This window comes from Equus quagga, chromosome 16, assembly GCF_021613505.1.
Source record: "Equus quagga isolate Etosha38 chromosome 16, UCLA_HA_Equagga_1.0, whole genome shotgun sequence".
NCBI classification, from domain to species: Eukaryota; Metazoa; Chordata; class Mammalia; order Perissodactyla; family Equidae; genus Equus; species Equus quagga.
Genome location: NC_060282.1, coordinates 9,958,007 through 9,976,816, shown reverse-complemented (window position 1 = coordinate 9,976,816; position 18,810 = coordinate 9,958,007). Strand labels below are relative to the sequence as shown.

The 18,810-nt window shown below is 48.3% G+C and overlaps 1 protein-coding gene across 1 annotated transcript in view; it reads left to right on the top strand.

Moving 5' to 3' along the window:
- Positions 1 to 18,810, top strand: part of TG (thyroglobulin) — a 246,460-nt gene that overhangs the window by 92,818 nt on the left and 134,832 nt on the right. Inside the window, exons 33-35 of the mRNA XM_046642282.1 lie at positions 1,259 to 1,338; positions 2,039 to 2,182; positions 9,796 to 9,858. Of these exons, the coding sequence (XP_046498238.1) occupies positions 1,259 to 1,338; positions 2,039 to 2,182; positions 9,796 to 9,858 (287 nt within the window). The remainder of the gene's footprint in view (positions 1 to 1,258; positions 1,339 to 2,038; positions 2,183 to 9,795; positions 9,859 to 18,810) is intronic.

Genomic DNA, 18,810 nt, shown 5'->3' with positions numbered 1-18,810 from the left:
TGATCTTTGAGCTGTTGATCTATGAAGTGTCGTTGATTGATGAAGTTGTGTTATGTTGCTGGAGTTTAAGATCTACTTTTGACAATAGAGTTGGAAAGATGATATGGGACAGTCTGTCTGGAGGTCTGGTGGGACACCGCCTGTGCTCATGGGAGCGGGGAAGAGAAGGCAGGTTGGAACTGGGACAGGGGTTGGGGACTCTGAGAAGAGTGGTCTGATGGGAAAGCATGTCATCCAGGCTGGGGCTTGGCAGTGGGCTTCAAGAGAGCAAAATGAAGTGGTGGTGGGTGGGCAGTGGGCAGGGCTCCGGGAGAGGGAACCACGGGGCAGGCGGTCCTCAGGCATCAGGGCAGAGATGCAGCCAGCATCGAAGAAGCTGCCCAGGAGATGGAGGCCTTATCCACTGAGATAGGACTTGAGTTCGGGACCTCCTAAGATGGAAGCAGAACAGCAAGATTGAGGCAGAGTCCCCACCCTGAAAAGGAACTGAGGGCTTGAGTGAGCTCTTAGGAGTCAGGAATGAGTGATCAGGACTGGTCAGGGCTGGAGGAGCTCAGAACTGAGCCAAGGAGCATTGGTTTGAAGCCACTAAATTCCCCCTGCCAGGATTGGTCCTAGAAGCTGAGGGTGGGGTCCAGTAACCACACTGACTCATTGAGGAAAGTAGGTCCTGGGAGACAGCATGGATGCGCCCACCCAGCAGACAGAGGTGTGTTCAGAGGATAATTAGCCTATGCTGCAGATTGGAGAAAGGGGAGCTCGGGGGAGAACAGGTGCAGCTCTTTGCCACCCAAACAGGCGCCCGATTGGGTCACTTTGACCATGAGCCCGTGGAATCCCATTGGAAGCCCATGTGTCCATTTCTGGACACACCTTCCCTACTATCTCTTCCTTTGCCCAGAGCCCAAAGCTGGGGCTTTCTCCCTGTCTGAAAGGGTTGTAGGAGTGCATTCAGGACCCTGGGTTCACCTGGCTTGAGCCTGGCACAGAATAGCACAGGCTAGATGCTTGAGGAGTGAGTGAGCGAATGAATGAAGGATGGCAGGACAACATTCCTGAGAAAAGAGTAGAATTTTGTTTTGGGAAAGAACCTCAAAGCTAGGAATCCCTTCATGTGTATTGGCCGCTGCACCCTCACTTTAGCTAGTCGTTAAGAAAGCAGGCCCCCGGAAGTAAGAGCGGCTGCAATTCAGCCCACCCAGCAGGTCCTGGGCCACCAACGACAACCTCCAGGCCTGCTCATCCTCTTCTTCTGCAGGTTCTTTGAATGTGAGCGGCTGTGTGATGTGGACCCGTGCTGCACTGGCTTCGGCTTTCTGAATGTTTCCCAGTTGAAAGGTAATGATGATCACAGCTCCTTGTAGCCTGCACGCAGCATTTTATAGTCTAGAAAACACGTTTGCATCTAGGATCTTGTCGGATCATCAGCATCTCCAATCGGGGGCTGGGAGAGGGGAGGTGGCTGATAAATGGAATAGCTGGGACACGGCTCCTGGTCCAGTGCCCAGTCAACTGTACACGGCACTTCTGCCTGACCGGAATTAGCCCTCTTTCTGTGCTTCAGTTAACTATCTTGTCCTCTTTCAAGACTCAGGTCAGGCAACTTGGTGGGGTGAACTTTGGATCTGTCCAAATGATCTGTATTTAAAACTGGATTCAGCCACTCACTATTGGTGTGATCCTTGACAAGTCCCTTAATCTGCCTGAGCCTCGGTTTCCTCATCTGTAAACAGGCATCCAAATGCTACCTTCCTCTTGGTGTTGTGTGAGGACCAAGTGATATGAGGCAGACAGAGCCCTGGCACAGCCCTGGACACATGATAGCTGCTCTGGGAGTGTTAGCTGCCTCCATCCTTGTCCTCTCAGACCAGATGCTCATTAAGGGACCAGGCTTTTCCTCAGTGGCTAAGATCAAACCTGGAATTGAGTAGAGAGCACCCCAAATGTCTGCTGAAGAATGAGTCTGCAGAATGTCCCTCATTCAAATGCAATCTTCCATTAGGCTCATTTTTTCGGTCCTGATTATTTTTTGCTCCAGGAGGAGAGGTGACATGCCTAACTCTGAACAGCTTGGGAATTCAGACCTGCAGTGAGGAAAATGGAGGAACCTGGCGCATTTTGGACTGTGGCTCTCCCGACACCGAGGTCCGCACTTATCCATTTGGATGGTACCGGCAAGCTGGTAGGTAACCTGCCCCGAATAGCTGTGTGGGCATGTTTCCTTGACTATTTCCCATCCATTTATTAGGACGGTGTCCTTGGGCTGGGGAGTAGATTAGTCAGGATTTGTTGGGTGCAAGTAACAGAAACTGATTCTATTCAACTCAAGCAGAAAAGAAATTCATTAGAAGTCTGCTCATAGACTCAAAGAAAAGATGACCAACTAGGTGTCCACAACATGGATGTATTTAGTAGGAATGAATGGACTCTTCATTGTGCCACTGTCATCATCAGTCTGCTGCAAAGAGTTTTGGTGGCTATAGTCAAGCTTTAAGTTCAAGGGAGAGAGTTTGGACCAGCTTGGGCTATGAGTCCACCCTCTGCCAGCGGGAGGGTGGGGCAACAGAGCGACAGTCCCAGTAAGACTGTGCGCAGTGGGGGAGAGGAAGCTCCTCAAAGTGTAGTTAAGGTGCTGTTGCCAGACAGGGGAGACCAACAGATGTGCTCTCTGCCGGGGTCCCTTGGTTTTCTCACCTTGTCCATTAATCAGGACAGTGCAGCTCATTGCAGTCTCAGAGAGAGAAATGGGGACATGGGTGTGTATCTGACAGTGTACATGGAGTTAGGATTTCAGGGCCAAGGCAGTGTTGGCCCAATGTGGGTACCTCATGCACGTGTGCTGATTATATACTAGTACATTTTTGGGAGCTCAATTTGAAATTGGTAAATGAATGAATGTTCTGCATGGTGTGCTGGAGAAGCTCCTGGACTGAAATGGAGATTTATTAGCGTCTTCTCAACTCTGCCATCTACTACAGTCTTGTCTTTAGGAAAGTCCTACCACTTGCTCAGTTTCTCCATCAGTAGAATGATGCGTGAGACTCCTTGTGGCCCTGTCAGCTCTTACCTTCTGGGTGCTTATGGGTGTGGCTACTCTTGGAGAATAGAAGGCAACTGCTTGGAGACTGGACAGCCTCATCCTGTGTCCCGGAAGCAAACTCACAAAGATGTCCCAGAAACAGAAGGATTGAAAACCCCATCTTAATAGGTGTCCAGTGGAGAGGCTGAGCTGAGGTTCAGTATCTCCAGCCTCTCTCGCTAGTGGCTTCCTCCTTAGTTTCAGGTCAACAGAGGACGGATGCTGGTCCTGGCTCGGCACTTGCTGTAGAAATGAGAGTCATGGAATGCCTGATCTGGAGGAATCTTAGAGATCTACGATTTTGATCTCCACATTCTTCCCATCACCCAACACAACACTTTGCCCAAAGTGGGAAAGGAGAGGAGAACTGACATTATTCACGTGCTCGCTGTCTGCCTACACATGGGTTTTATCCCTCCGTGTGCTGGGGCTTCTACATGGATCTATGATTTAATACTCATAGCGCCCTTGTGGAGTGGACATTGTTTCCTCTCTTTTAAGATGAGGAGTGTGTGGCTTAGAAAGTTGAAGTTGCTTGACCCAAACCTCACATCTAGTTAGACACAGAGTCGGGTTGCCAGCCCAGATCTGATGACCCCAAACTTCCCTCTTCTTCTTTACCATGTTGCCTCCTGGCGGGTCTTCAGTATCCCATAAGGGACTGGATTTGAACATGTCCAGACATCTTCTCTGACTGGTATTCCCCCACTCAACTGAGTCACAAGCAATTGACCAGTAAATTGGAAAAATAAAACTGACAAATAAGCTAACAAACCAGACCAGTTGGAGGTCAGCCTCTTGGTCCAGAGCCAGACCCCTGAGAGGCCTGGGATGGGGCTCCTTGGTGGAATCTGGTCCTTGGCCCTTCATCCTGAGCCTGCTAATCTCGAGATGATCCTTGGCTTGGGGCTGATTTTTCTGAGTTAATTATTTCCAGGCTGAATGGAATCTTCCCTGCTGACGTCCACCTTGAGCGTCCTGTGATTCGATCTGAATTCCCTTATTGGCTTTTAATTTCATTTTAACATCTTGAATTATTTTAAGAAAAACGTCAGGTTATATGGTGAAGTAGCCTCCGTAGGTTTATATTTAGGGAAGAATGTTCCATAAAGGGCAGACTTTAACTAACTCATAGGGACAGAGGACCAGTGAGTGTCTGCCTAGGACTGTGGCCCCGCAGGAGACCCAGTGTCCACTCTGGGGATTTAAGGGGCTTTGGAACTGAACTCCTTCCCCTCCGTGGCTCCCTGCTTTGTCCTCCACACCTCCTCTCAGCTCTAACCCCCCGAAAGGCTGAAAAATGGCATTTTCCATCTTCATATTGCTCAGGGAAGAGTTGGGTAAAAAGAAGCTTAAGAAATAATTCATTGTTCAGAAATATTGTGGGAATCAGACCAGTGTGTTATGACTTCTTGGCAGGAGTTGGCAAGAAAAAGGACCCAAGGTGCTCATTGTCCCAACTCATTCCATCTGTTCTGTTTCTTTTCACCTGCCTGCACAGACCCACTAACTTTTTCCAACATATATTTTGTGGGGTCTGGCTGGGGACTCAGGAGTTCTGACCCGGAACTACAGGGCAGGGGATTAAAAATTCACAGAGGTGCTTGCATTCAACAGACACTGACTGAGCATGAACCATGCCCGGGGGCCTCTGGCTTTGCAAATCCAGCCTCTACTCGTTGGGCTCTTGCCCTGCGCCTGGCTGGATGTCAAGGACTTTACAAGCTTCTCGTCTAATCCTCACAACCACTGTTAGATGAAGAAACAGACGTTCGGGGCGGTTAAGTCCCTTCCCTAAGCTCACAGAGCAGATAAACGACAGAGTTAGCATTTGGAACTAGTTCTTTCTGACTCTCTAAATCACAGTGTTACATGGCTGAGGATGACTAAGACAGGATTCCTGGCCTCCAGGCGCTCACAACTGAAGGAGGAGTTACAGACTGTAAAGAAATCAATCCTTCTGGTGCTGGATTGCTCATGTCATAAGGCTAGAAGCTTTGAAACCTTGTTGAGTGTCTATACTAGTCATACACTGTGCTGGGCACTGGAAATGTGAGTTAATAAGATAGAGTCATCTTTCTTAAATGCTCACATCCTGGTGAGGAAGACATGGGCATATCTGATTGCGATGGCGAAATATACTCAGAACGAGAAGAGTGTAATACGTAACGTGCTGTGGGAACATGGGAAGGGGAAGCCACTGCCACTCCAGAGTGGTGGGAATCCATTGCTCAAAGACTCCTGCAGGCTCTCCTTCATGCCTCAGGGACCCCCTCGTGCAGCCTCCCTGGCCCACTGGCCTGAAGCTACCCAAGCAGGGGTCCCTCACACTGTGTGCTGCCTGCTCTCAATGTTTGGAGATGTGGGGAGAAAAATGAAAGAGGCTAAAGTGGCATCAGTCTCTCATGGCCCCAGATGGAAAACGCCTCGGGATGCACATGGCTTATGGCCATTCTGGTGTGAGAGGCTCCATATTTCCCATTTTAGAAGAACAGAAGGAAGAGGGCCGGCTGTCAGAGGGCGTCGATGACCTGGCGTGACACATGGCCCTCCGTCAGAGCAGAACCAGGTTCGCACCAGTCGTTCTCCCTCAAGTGGACTATGTCAGAAGAGGATGATGGGGGAATTCCTGAGACTCATGGATGTTCTCCTCCTGAGACCCAGGCAGAGAAAAGGAATCTTACTCCAGGAGATGGGCTTGATAAGTTAGACCATTCTACCAGCTGGGGCATGTTGACTAGTACAAAATCATCTTTTGATCTCTGGTATATTTTGAGCCAAAACATACTCACCTGCTGGATTCTGAACATTAGTGTGACCTTATCATTTTCTGTAGTAGACAAAACCACGCCAGTGCAATGCTGGAAAATCCCAGCATGCAAGCTACGTGGTCATTTCTTCTTCCCCATCCTTATTTTTGCATTGTGCAATCACACACCTAATCATAGAAACGGCTTCCACAGGGCTTAGGAAGGCTGCACAGAGGGGGGGACCTTCAGATCCTGACTCTTAAAGGGTTGACAGGATCCTAGTCTTCCCCTCTCATCAGCACCGGCACAGGAGACAGACGTTTTTACAAAGGAATTCTTGCCGAAAATTTCCATAATAAACTTTACCCTCGCTTCCAATCCGTGTATTCCCTCTACAGTCAGAGAACTACTCAGAGCTGTGGCTTGGGTTGCCAAGGTGGGATGCATGGGGGGCTTCTGGAGCAGGAAAGAATGAGGAATTCTGTTGTGTAAGGGATTCTGCAAAAGTGACTCCAGGGAAAATCTGACACAGATGAGGGAGTGCGGGGTGAAGGGAGCAGTGGCCACTGGGTGGGGCCAGGCAGGGAGTTATCCAGGTGGGTAGGCCAGGGTCCCGTCCTCTCAGCCGCAGCTGAGTCTGCTAGAATCCAGGAGAGAGGCGCAAACCCAGAGCAGGGAATGCCAAGAAGGGACCCCGGGGAGCTTGTGGCAATGCGTTTTCTGCCTTTGCTGTCCAGAGGAAACAGAAAGTTCCCTGTGTTTGAGCACAGAACTGAGAGGCTCAACCTGAGCACTTGTGCATGCAAATGAGGCTGTTTGCAGCCCCCGCCCAGCCGTGGGAACTGGAGAGGAGGCGTTCTTAGCGTCCAGAGTGGGAGTGCAGGCTCCTTTGTGGTCAAGCAGCAGCCCAGAGGCCAGGTTTCCTGGAAGGGGCGGGTGTCTGCAGCCTGGGCACCCTCTGCTCTTTGAAGAGAACTGGGCTGCCCATTCTCTCCCCAGCTGTGTGTGGCCTGCGAGTGGGCAGGGTCTTTGATTTGTTTACAAAAGCAAAGGTGGCTTCTAAAAAAAACCAATTGAAGCCTCACACTTCCTCTGTTCTTCAGCTAAACAAATGCACTTGGTCCCTGTAGCAATTCTAGACAGAGGAACATAACCTGGAAAGGAAATGACAAGCTCTTCTAATTACGCCTCTCTGCAACCCACACAGAAACGACCCCATGGAGGCAGAACTTACTGTGCAATGCTTTCTTCATCATCCCTCACAGCTTATAAACAGCTGAGCCGTCTGCTAAGCAGAGTCGGCTCCAGGCACTAGGCTAGCATCTTGCAGGCAACATCTTATTTGGTCCCCAAACAACCTGATGAGGCAGGACCTATTGTCATCCCCATTCACTACCGTGCTGGCAAATATTTTTCAACCGGCGAGGGCGGGGGAAGCCCTGATTGGTAGCGGTTGCCACTTGCCATGGTGTGTGCCAATACTCCCACCAGGGCCAGTTTCAAGCTGCCGGCCTGATGTTGCTGGAAGCAGCGTTGGGAAGAAGAAAGGTTTGTATTCATTTGTTTAACAAGTGTGAATTAGCTGAGCAGCTCCGATCAGGGTTACAAAGTAAGACTGTCAGTGGGAGGGAGTCTCCATCCTCCCAGGGACCCAGGGTGTTGATATTTTCAGTGCCCTGGGGCCCAGTGAAGCTGAGAACTCTCAGGGCTCAGCTATTCCTGTACAGTGAAGAAGGTCCCACCCAAAAGGCTAATAGCAGCTTCTTAAGGAACACTGATAGCGGGTGAGAAAGAGTAAGTAAACCACAGCAGCGCAAGGATGCGATAAATGCTCTGCTGAGATGTGCTGCACGATAATTCTCCCGAGGATGCATGGTGGCTCCCCTAACCATCCTCCTAGTGTTAGACATTTATGGGTTTCCAGTGTTTCTAATGAAACACTAATGTGTTGTATAAATGTTTCCTTCGCAGACCGGGCTTGCTTTGAATTTCGAGATAAATTTCCAGAAGCAGAATTCTTGGGTCCGAGGGTGTGGACATTTGAATGCCCTTGATATAGATAGTCAAATTGTTCTCTCAAGGTTGTACTAACTCTCAAGATCTTTGCTCTGAGAACCACTCTCTTCCAGGAAAGACAGACATATAAATACACAAGCAGAGTGCTCAGGGCCAAGCTGGCCCACTGGGTGTAGTGGAGTGTGGCGGGGGCTTATTTGTAATTCTGCGTTCTGCATGAGCTCATACCGTGTTGGATGACAGAAGCAGTGGCTCAATGATCCTTGAAGTGTGTCTCTGGACCAGCAGCATTAGCGTCATCTGTTAGAAATGCCGGAACTCAGGCCCCACCCCAGACCTGCTGAAACAGATGCACTGGGGCCGGGGCCTAGCACGCTGTGTGTTACCAAGCCTTCCAGGGGATTCTAGCTTCTGCTGAAGTCTGGGGACCAGGGCCACGGAATGATGACGGGGAGCAGGTGCTTCTGGGCAGATGGAGCCAGGCGGGAAAGACACAACACAGCTGGAGGGTCTAGAACTCAGAGAGGCTGGGTCCTGGTGTACCTAACAGAGGAGAGGGAGGCAGAGGATGGGGTGGGACGTGAGGGAACCCAAGCTCGGACTTTTGGGACCAGAACAGAGCATGACTCTGACCTGAGGCTTTGCCTGGAGGCAGACAAGGACAAGAGACAATGACAAGGGCGTGTCACTGTAAAAGGGCAATATTGAGTGAATAATGGCCAGCATTTCTTGAGTGCTTGCTGTATGCCCAAAGCTTTACATGTACCAACTCCTCTAAACCTCACAACCGTGAGATAGGGATGGTCATTACCCCCATTTTGCAGACAAGGAAACAGGGGACAGGCAGGGTAAGTAACTTGCTCAAGGTCACACAGGGGAAAGCGGCCAAGCCAATCTTGCCCTGGGCCGCTGACCCTAGAACCCCTGCCCTTCATCCTTCACCCTTGACCCCGACACTGAGCTCAGAGAGGGAGGAGATCCTGTGTGTGCTCCTAGTTTGGGCTGTGGGGAGAAAGGAATGCTGAGGCTTGGCAGATTCAGCTTCAGTCAGTAAGGGAAGGGGAAGGAGTTGAGGGAGGAGATCATTAGCCTTACGGCTCACTTACCGGGTGTGCACGGTTTCTCATCGAATTCTTACGTCATCCTTATTCTACCAGCGCGGAAACTGGGTCTAGAGGCAGTCAGATGCCCCGTCCCTCTGCCCTCTCCTAAGAGGCGTCTGGAGGCTACGTCCAGGTCTGTCTGCACTCCAAGTCCAGGCGCTGTCCACCCTGCCATTAAGAGCTGCCATTTCCTGAGCTCCTGCCCCATTCCTGGCACCGCATGATCTCCTGTGATGCTCACAGGGATTCTCAGGTTGGGTTCTCTTGTAGCCATTGTGAACAGAGAGGACAGCGCCCGAGTCAGCCCAGTCAGTGATGGTAGTGGGCGTTTCTCTTGTTCCCCACGTCTCCGGCTCTCTGCTCTCTAGAACATGGTAGGCTGGTGGGACTGTGCTTCCTCAGCCCCGGCCTCACCCCTCGTTTCAGAAAATGACCTGCAAAAATGACAAGTGTTGTGCCAGTTGTCAGCAGAAGCCGTGAGAGCGGGAGGCAAGTCTGCTGCATTCTCTTTCCCCCCACTGTGAGGCGGGGGGTGCGATGGAGCCGTCCTCCACCTCAACCTTGAAGGGGGAAGACAGAGAGCAGAGCCCCCAGCCCACCGGCACTGGACATGTGGTGCAAGGGAGGGGCCAGCCTGTGTTGTTTCAAGCCCCTGAGAAGTGGCATTGTCACTTCGGCATAACCTAGCCTGTCCTGGCTGACGCGGGTGTGCTGGAGCCTGACGCACCATGTCTGCCCCCCAAGGACAACTTTACCATCACGAGGTTGTGCCTCTATTAGTGCTTTTAGAGCTCAGTGACAGTGAGCATAAGGAAAAGCTAAAAGGCTGCCTTTTTCTTCTTTTCAGTCAGTGAAAACAATGCTCCCAGTTTCTGCCCTGCGGTGGTTCTGCCTCCCCTCGTGGAGAGAGGTAAGCTCATTGTCTCTTCAGTCTCTCTGATGGCACTGCCAGCTCATCCTTCTCTTCTTTCTTCTTAGGTTTGTCCAGCAGTTTATAGCTCGAGTGCCCCTCTCACATGCATTCATCCACGCTCCTATCGATTACACACATGCGTAGAGAGAGCAAATACCCGCCCATTTCACAGATGAGGAAAGCAACTCACAGCAATTCAGTGACTTGGCCAAATAAGGCAGCTAATTGGAGGCAGAGTGGGACATAAGCCCAGTTCTCCCAAATTTCACTCCAAGGATTGTTACGCCCTATCAAGAAATGACTAGCCCTGCCCAATCCTGGGGGCAATGTCAAGAATAGTGGTATTTGTGGCCAAAAAACGTGAAAGAAGTTAGCTCTTCCACGTGAAGAAGAGCTGGGGCTCACAGTCGTCAGCACACTGGGTGGCATGGTGACATCTAAGCCTGGGCGCTGGCCCTGAGCCCAGGAGGCTGAGGCTGCCGTCCTCTCCTGCATATGGCACTTGCCCCGCCCTCCCCACATGGAGGCAGCAGGAAGTGCCGGACGGGGGCGGGGGAGCAGTCAGGAGAGCGTGGGTCTCGATGGACGCACATCCCTTTTCTGCCTTCCCATAGTCAGGAAATGAGAGGCCCAAGCGATGTTAATTCCTGTCCTGTGACGTGATGTCTGGGGGGCTCTAGACATCTGTCATTATGGCCCTGGTTGAAGAGACGGAATATAGCTTGTGTAGGAAGGAATGATTTCCAGTCCAGTCAAGGCTGTGGCTAAAAGTGTCAATGTCCTCAGCCTGTGTTGTCAGTTTCCTCCACTCCGTTTAAAGGGCTAACTTTGAAGATCATACATATGTGTGCATGTATATGCATTTTTTTTTCTGTGCGTTCTATGAAGAATTTCAGTCTCCAAGCACTTTAAGACTATGTCTAAGACTGTAGATCTAAGCTCTCTGCACATCTGATCTGGTGCTAGCTTCCTGCCATGCTGTGAGGTGGGAATGGTCACTGCCCTGTCATGGGGGTGGAGGTGGGGCTAGAGAGAAGTTAACACTTAAGCCCAAGGCCAAACAGCTAATACACATCTGAGCCAGACTTTGATTTGCGTTTTATCAAGAAAAGGTACAAACGATTGAAATAATCCCAAAAGATTCATAGTGTAAAAAATACTAACTGGTTCCTTGTCTCACCTCTACCCGCCTCCATTCCTACTTCCAGAGGCCACCACGTTCAACTCCTTGAGCTATTTTTTTCTCATGTTGGCCTCTATGTTTCTAAATAATACACGAATCCTGCTATTCCTTGATTTGTCAATTTTGGAAGTAACTAAGTTCCTGCCTTGAGAGATGAGGACTTGGGGCTCTCCTTTATCACCCTCTTTCCAATTTTCCTCTTTCATCCTCAAAATCTAATAATATCAAGATGAGGAGTTAAAAGAAGAGTAAGTATGAATTGTTATGACCGTGTAGATATGGTTCACTGGGGAGCCCAAGAGGGTGACAGCAATCTCCTATTATTGTTACCAACCACCTTGGGTGGGGGTCCTCCTGGTTGCAGCCCCATGTTCACCCCTGCCTTCCACAGTACCCAGTGCATCTTGGGCTTTCCAGGGGACTCATGGAGCAAATAGGTCATGTTCCCACCTCGCTCTGTGTGTACCTGGAGTATTGATTATTTCATGCTGCTCTGTCTGTTAACCCACCTCTTTTTCCTTTTCTTCATTTAAAGATTTGTTGACATCCCTTGTTGGCTGTTGGCTCATTCCTGTTGTTTTCTTCATGGGTTTAGGCATTTTTATTCTTTTACTTCCTTTTGTGACAGGAGAGAAGGCAAACGTGCCACATTTCATTAAAAGCAACAATACAGTATTTTTTGAAACTTTTCAACATTTAATGAAGACTTCATTTTGTCCTCAGCGTTGTGCTAAGCGTTTGCTCTTCACACAAACCTCATGAAACGGGTCCTATTTTATTTTTTATTAGTTATAGAATATTCAAACAAGTGCAGAAATTTAACAGGAAACGTTACGTAGTCATTTAGAAGTTACTCCATGTCAGTTAATACGTAAGACTATTTCCTTCCAATCTCCTTAGGCTTTTCTGTATGGTCTGAAGTAGTTGTAATCTTTCTACAGCGTTCTATGTTGTGTTTTTATCTAATGCTGCATCATGTGTATATTTCCAAATTGTTATATATCTCTCTAAATTATGCATTCGTGCACGTGTGGGACATTCGTTCATTCATTCATCTGTCTACATTTCTACTTTCACGACGCTCCCAATCTGCTGACAAATAAAAGGTAAAGATAGCACAGTGTTATCGGCGACAGTTGTCATGTCATTCCATCAGGTAGACACACTGCGCTTCACTAACTCATTCCTCTATTTGTGGACATCTGTTTGTTTATGACTCTCCATCGCGAAAAGACCACAATGAATACTTGGGTACGCAAAGCTCTTGCCAGCATCCAGGTTACTTCCTGGGGGCACATTCTCCAAAGTGGAATTTTTGGGTTTGAGAATTTTATATCTTAAGACCCTGGATTTCTTTTGCCAAATTAGGCTCAAACGGTTGTTCTTAGTTTCATACTTACCAGCACTGAATTAAAGTGTTTTTTTTCCATCACATCCTCGCCATCCTTAAGTATTAGCATGAAAAAACTTATTTATGAAATTGATAGATACACAGTGCTTTGATGTTTAAATGTCAAATGCATACGGTTAGATATGAGTAAGTCAAAGCATTAGTATCTTCGAGGGATTTTTACAATGCTTCCACCCTGTTTTTTGCTAAACATTTGTGTTACTGAGACTTGAGTTAACTTTCAAAAGAAAAAAAAAAAAGATGGAGTATTGCACACCTCCCTTCACACACACACAAAATCTGCGCGTGTGGTAGATGTGTCCAAGGCGGAATGAGATGTCACAGTATTTTTAAATGTGCCTTTGACAAGTGTGATTTCGAAACAGGACAGATCTCGGAGCCGACGTTCCATCTGTGCTTAGAGCTCCCACGTTGGAATGAAGAGTTTGGGCATGTGCCTTTGACGTGAATCAGAGAGAGGGCATAATTCTGCCTTCAGGGAGTTGATATGTCAACATGATTTTGACGTGGATTGTGTGTGCACGTGCACACACATGTGTGTATCAACTGTGCATATTTAAATGCTCGTCATTGTGTACTTTCTATTCAGGGAGAAAAGGAAATGTTTATTAAATATCAACAGTTCATAAATCATTTAGTGCTAATAAGAAAGCTAGCTGGTAGCAAGATCTGTTTTTCAAACAAGGAAACTGAGGCTCCGAGAGGTTGAATGACCAACCTGAGATTGGAGCCCACGTGTATCTGGGCCCCACAGAGTTAGTGAAGAATATTTGATTTGAGCCTCTAAAAAGGGTGACAGGGATGGACTTTTGAGTTCTATCCTCGTCTGGGGACCTAATCTCCTGGGCTTGTTTCTTGTGAGTGTGTGTGTAGAGGTAGCCCATTCAGAATCTACTACGAAAAGGGGATTCTGACGCTCTGATTGGTCAGTGGGGATGGTGTGAAGATGAAGGTGACGTCTGAAGTCTCAGGGCCTGTCTTGGGTACATGCTGTCAGCTAGACACTGCTCTAAGCACTTCGTTTTTATTGCTCCAGAGAAGCCTTCTAACACATTAGCTGATTTAAACACAGCAGGAGTTTGCCAAATGGGCAAGTTTCAGAAAGTCTTTCCAGAAGAGCAGTTTGCATGTGCAAAGGCCCTGAGGCATGAAACAGCCTGGGGCATTCAGACATTGAAGACTGTTTGGTTCGGTATGGCCGGCATATGGCAATCAGTGGGATGAGGCGCAAGATGAGCAGTAGAGAAAAGCTGTAACCTGAGCACGGAACTGGTACGAGCTTCATACTGGGTTTGGAATTAGACCTGGGCAAGATCTCTTGGGGTGGGTGAGTGAGCAGGAAAGTGACAGCACACGTTAGGGCAGGCAGGCATAGAGAAACATGTTAGGACAACACAGATCATCTTTCACTTCAGTTTAGTTGAATTCAGTGAATATGTGTGTGCCAGCCACTTTTTGATTGATGGATTCTGAATTTTCATTTATATTCTAGAAAAGGCACTGTGCTGGGGGTTAGAGGTCTTGATTACAAGGATAGGACCCCACCTTCTAGTCAGGAGAGACGTACAGGAAGAAAAATGTAAGGAGATGAGCCACTGACCACAGTGAAGTTGTTTCCAGGCTGCAGTGGAAGCGTGGAAGGCTCCCCCACATTCCCCGCAGACCATAGGGGCATCGTGGCCAAGCCAGGGATGTAAAGGATGATGTGCATTTCTCAGATGGCTGAGAGGGGAAAGGAGGGCGTCATGGGCAGAGGGAGGTGCATGAACAGAAGAAGCCCAGGGGCATGCACGAGATCGCACGTAGAGCTCAGAATAGAAGGGCCAGTAAGGGGCATGGGGGAGGCTGGATGGGATGCAGGCCAAAAAATAAGATGCCCTGGGTACCACAGATGCCTGAAGAGTGTTACACAGGGGCTCAGTGAGCTGCACAACGATTCCAAAGCTCTCCTTTCGGGCTGTGAGGAGGATGCCCTGGTGGATAGACAAGCTAGATTTGGGGAAAATGAGAACAATTGTGTCATCTGTGTATAGAGTACCCTTTTCCTCTCTTTGAGGAAAAGTACACATCTTTTTAAACAAGCAAAACTTACGTAAAGATGTCATTTCTTCATAAGAGAAAATGCCCATTGCTTCTTAAAAGCCCCACAATGACCAGTCCAGAGAGGATGCTCCAGGTGAGCATCAGTTGTCTTCCCAGGTGTTGGCCCCTGCCTTTAGGATGACCACGGTTCCCCCTCTCCTGTGTGCTCAAACATTGCGTTATCCAAGGGCTCATTTCCAGATATGTGACGTTGTGCTTTTCATCACTACTTCAGAAGCACTTCTCTTAGAAGTGCCCCTGAAGCAAATTGAGTATTTGGATTAAGCCAGAGGAAAACACAGACGATGAGTCTTTAGAAATTTGTGTCTGTCTTATAAATTCATTTCACCTGGGGAACCTCCAAGTGCCCTTTAGAAAATGCTCCAGCCCTTGACCCAGAGCCCCTTGGAGCAGCGGGAGCAGCTCAGATTGCCGCCAGCAGAGAGAGCTGTGAGGGAGGCTGCAGCTGAGAGGGTACGGTTGGTGCTGAGAAGGATGCCTGGTGAGGGTCTGCCCTGCTCGGCTCTCCAGCGCCTCTCCTAACCTCATCCGGAGCTCAGTGACAGCGACAAAGCCTGACTTCGGGAGAGATGGAGAGGGATGTGGCTGCACCAACCATCTTTTGGGCCTCGCATTTGTAGTCAATTAACTTTGTCAGCTTTGCCTCCGTCTTTCACTTTGGCCGGGCCAGTGGGTTCACGGAATTCGGTTGATCTTTTCTGCAAATGTTTTCCATTAAGCTGGAGACAGAGCCGTGGGATCCTAAAAAATGTCAGCGCTGCCAGGGGGCATGCACGTCATCCCATCGAGGGAAGCAATGGGACATCCTGGTGCGGCAACGGGCTTTGAAGTCAGTCTGCCCAGTTCCCAATCCTATTCCATCACTTACCACTGACTGCTCTGGGCCGGATTTCTCAGCCTCTTGGTGCCTCACTTTGCCTCTGTGAAATGAGGCTGATGGTGAAAATAAGAAATATCAATCGAGTAGGCTTGTATTGAAGAGTAAATAAAGAACATCACTCAGCACAGAGCCTGATAAAGAGTGGGTGCTCAGGAAAGGTCAGCAACAATTCCCAAGGCTAAACCCATCTTTTTACAGGGGGGGAAACTGAGGCAAAGAGAGAGAAGTGACTCTTCCTAGTCACAGCCAGTTAATGGCAGAGCTATACAATGACAGATTTTAAATTCTTACGTATTGAGTGACTGAATACGTCAATCACTGTGCTAAGAGCTTCCATGTTTTCTTCCCCACAACTGCCCTTATGGGGTGTGCACGATTATGTCCATTTTACAGATTTGGAAACTGAGGGTCAGAGAGGCCCAAGGTTGCATAACTAGTAGATGGAGAGCTGGGATTCACATCCGATCTGAATCCAGACCCAGAGTGTCCCCACTGAATATGCTGACTGTTGCTGGTTGGGTTCCCTGAGAATCAAGCTCTGGTGTCGAGTCATTTTTAGGGAGTGTTATCAAGAGGGTGAGGGAAAAGCTAGGGCACCAGTCCTGGCAGAGGGAGAAGCTGGGCTTCAGTGCAATCTTAGTGGAGGCTCAGCTGATCTTTTAGGGCTGCTGGGGTGACCTTCAAAATTGTGATGGCTTCACATTGGTCACTCATTGGCGTGAGCTGCCCTGCCAGCCAGCAGCACTCACCATAGCCGGGGCAGAGCCCTTCGTTCCTGAAGGGTGGTCTGGAGGCACATCCCAGCATGCTGTCTGAGGAGATAGACTTTAGTAATCTCATCTGGGGCAATGGGTGCTGTTAACAACTGTGCAGACTGTCCTGCACCAACCCAGGTGCACTGTCACCTTCCCACTGTAGCCGCTAGTCTGGAGGTGCATTAACCCACACGAGGCTAATTCTTATCCTTTTGTCCTAGACTGAAAGAAAGGCCCAGGTGAGCAGGCACTCACTCGAGAACTCTCTAATGTTTGTATAAACTTAACTCTCCTTTCCAAATACACACAGAGCTTACGTGTGCACACACATACACACACACACACACCCCTTGTTGGAGGTGAGAAGGCGATGGGGTCAGAGCATGGAAGGAGAAGGCTTTGAATGTCTCGTGTGATGGAGTAAGTTGGAGAGGATGAGCTCCCCGCCACTGGAGTATCCAAGCACATTGGAGAGTCTCTCACTTTGGGGGGAAGGGTGGTGGGGTGGTGGCTTAAACGGTCCCTAAGTTTCCCTTTAAGCTTTCTATTTTTGTAATTCTGACGATTGGCTCAGTTATGCTTTAAGGTGTATTTTGTTTTTCTTCTGTTTTTGTGATAACTTACCCACAGTCCAGCAGAAGGTGCTTGGCAGGTGTTGGTAGAAGCAGAAGCGATGAAGCAGAGAGATTTTGGCACTGGGCACTGTCAATTCCAGGTCTGTTCCTACTCTGTGTAACCGAGGGCAAGTCACTTTGCTGCTCTGAGCTTCAGTTTCCTTAAGGCAGAGCTCAGAGTAGCACCTGTCCCCCAGTTGCTATGAGATTTGGATGAAGCCAGGTAGGGAAGGTGCTTAGCAGGGTACCCAGTGCATCCAGTGAGTGATGGATAAGTGGTGGCAGCCGCAGCTGCTCCCACCTCACAGTGACCGGACAGGCAGAGGGGAGGGTGCAGTCTGGGGAGGCTGACGGCCTAGGTTCAAACTGGCGGTGCGACCTTGGGCAGGTTACCCCAGTCCCCTGAGAGATCGGCATGGTCTCTGCCCGATGGTCTTGTTCTACATCCCAAGGGAGGCCTCCTCATTGCCGCAATGGCTTTGCTCAGCTCGTGTTGGGTCTCCATGTGCATTCGTGCCTCTGGATTTCTGCAGTGTCATCCAGCTGCCCAGGATCACATACAGTGACCCGAGAAAGAGGGGTTCAAATGTTTCCAGGAGACCCAGTTATCACGCCATCTCCCAGGCAGCCTATGTATGTGGCAGGAGTTTTGGTGGGGGTTCACTTGCTATGAGTCCAACTTCTTAGGGAGAAATCAGACTCAGTATGAGCCTTTGAATTTCCACTAGGAATTTTGCTTGTGACGGATTTAGTAATTAAGCACTAAGTGATCTATGGACTAAGTAATCATGAGGACACGGAGGGATATAGCTCCGAGTCTGGTTTCGTGTGTATGGTTTTTCCTTAGAAATTTCTCTGGAAGTGTCTTTGAAGTTAACAGTGTAAAAGATGATTACTCACCAGCTCACGAGCTCATAATCTCCACAGATGCTGGACCCAGATACCTTTGGAAACTTCCGCCTCCAATAGACATGCCACTCAAGGGAAGCACTCTGCGAGTCTGAAGATGAGTCAGAGGGAGAAGGAGGCAGCTTGTGTGGAGCGGGAATTGGGTGGGGGCAGTCGGGGTCAAGTTCTTGGTTTGCCAATCATGGGCTGTGACTTGGGCCTCATTACACACCACCTGTGAGCTTCAGTTCAGTCCTTTGCAAAATAGTAATACAATTAATGCACAGGGTGATGTAGTTATTAAATATTGCAGTGTAAATGAAAGCCTTTCATAGGCCGGAATGCAGGACATAAAAGTGATATATTATGAAATCAGTCGTCCATGCTTTGCTTCCTATGTGATTAATTAACTAATTGATTTATTTAATAATTGTTTATTGAGGTCTTGTGGTATATGGAAAATTACAGTGTTAATCTTTATAGAGATGAGAAAAAGAATAGTATGCCATTTCTCCTTTACTAATTAAGGACTTCATTAAATTCATTCATAAATTCATTCTTAAATCATTCATTCATACATCCATTAAATAAATGGATTGGCATAAAATTAAGGAACCTCATTAATTCCTTTAATACACATTTATGGATTGGCAGTTCATGCAAAATATTTATATTATTATTCTTGTTTAGCACATAGAACACTTAATCAATGCTAGTAAAACTATATTACTACTTGTATTGTTAATATTTTTTATATGCTGTTATGATAGGTCTTGGAGAATCAAAGAAAAAGGAGGCAGAGTCTTTGATGTCAAGGAGCTCATAATTTAACAGAGTGATAAAAAACATAAATAAATTGCAATGTAATAGTGGAACAGGAGATGTATTTATAAGGCACTTAGAGCAGAAGGAAAACTCTTGGGGCGGTGGAGGAAGGAGCCGTAGCAAGGTTTCCATAGGAAGCCACATCCAAGTTGGGTTTTGGAGGATGAAATGAGTTCACCTTGTGAATAAACTGACTTCCCTTTGTAAGTGCCTGTCAAACAAAGGGGAAAGTGAGCAAAGTCACACAACACGGGTGATTTGCTAAACACTAGACGTGAGTTTGGGGTGGT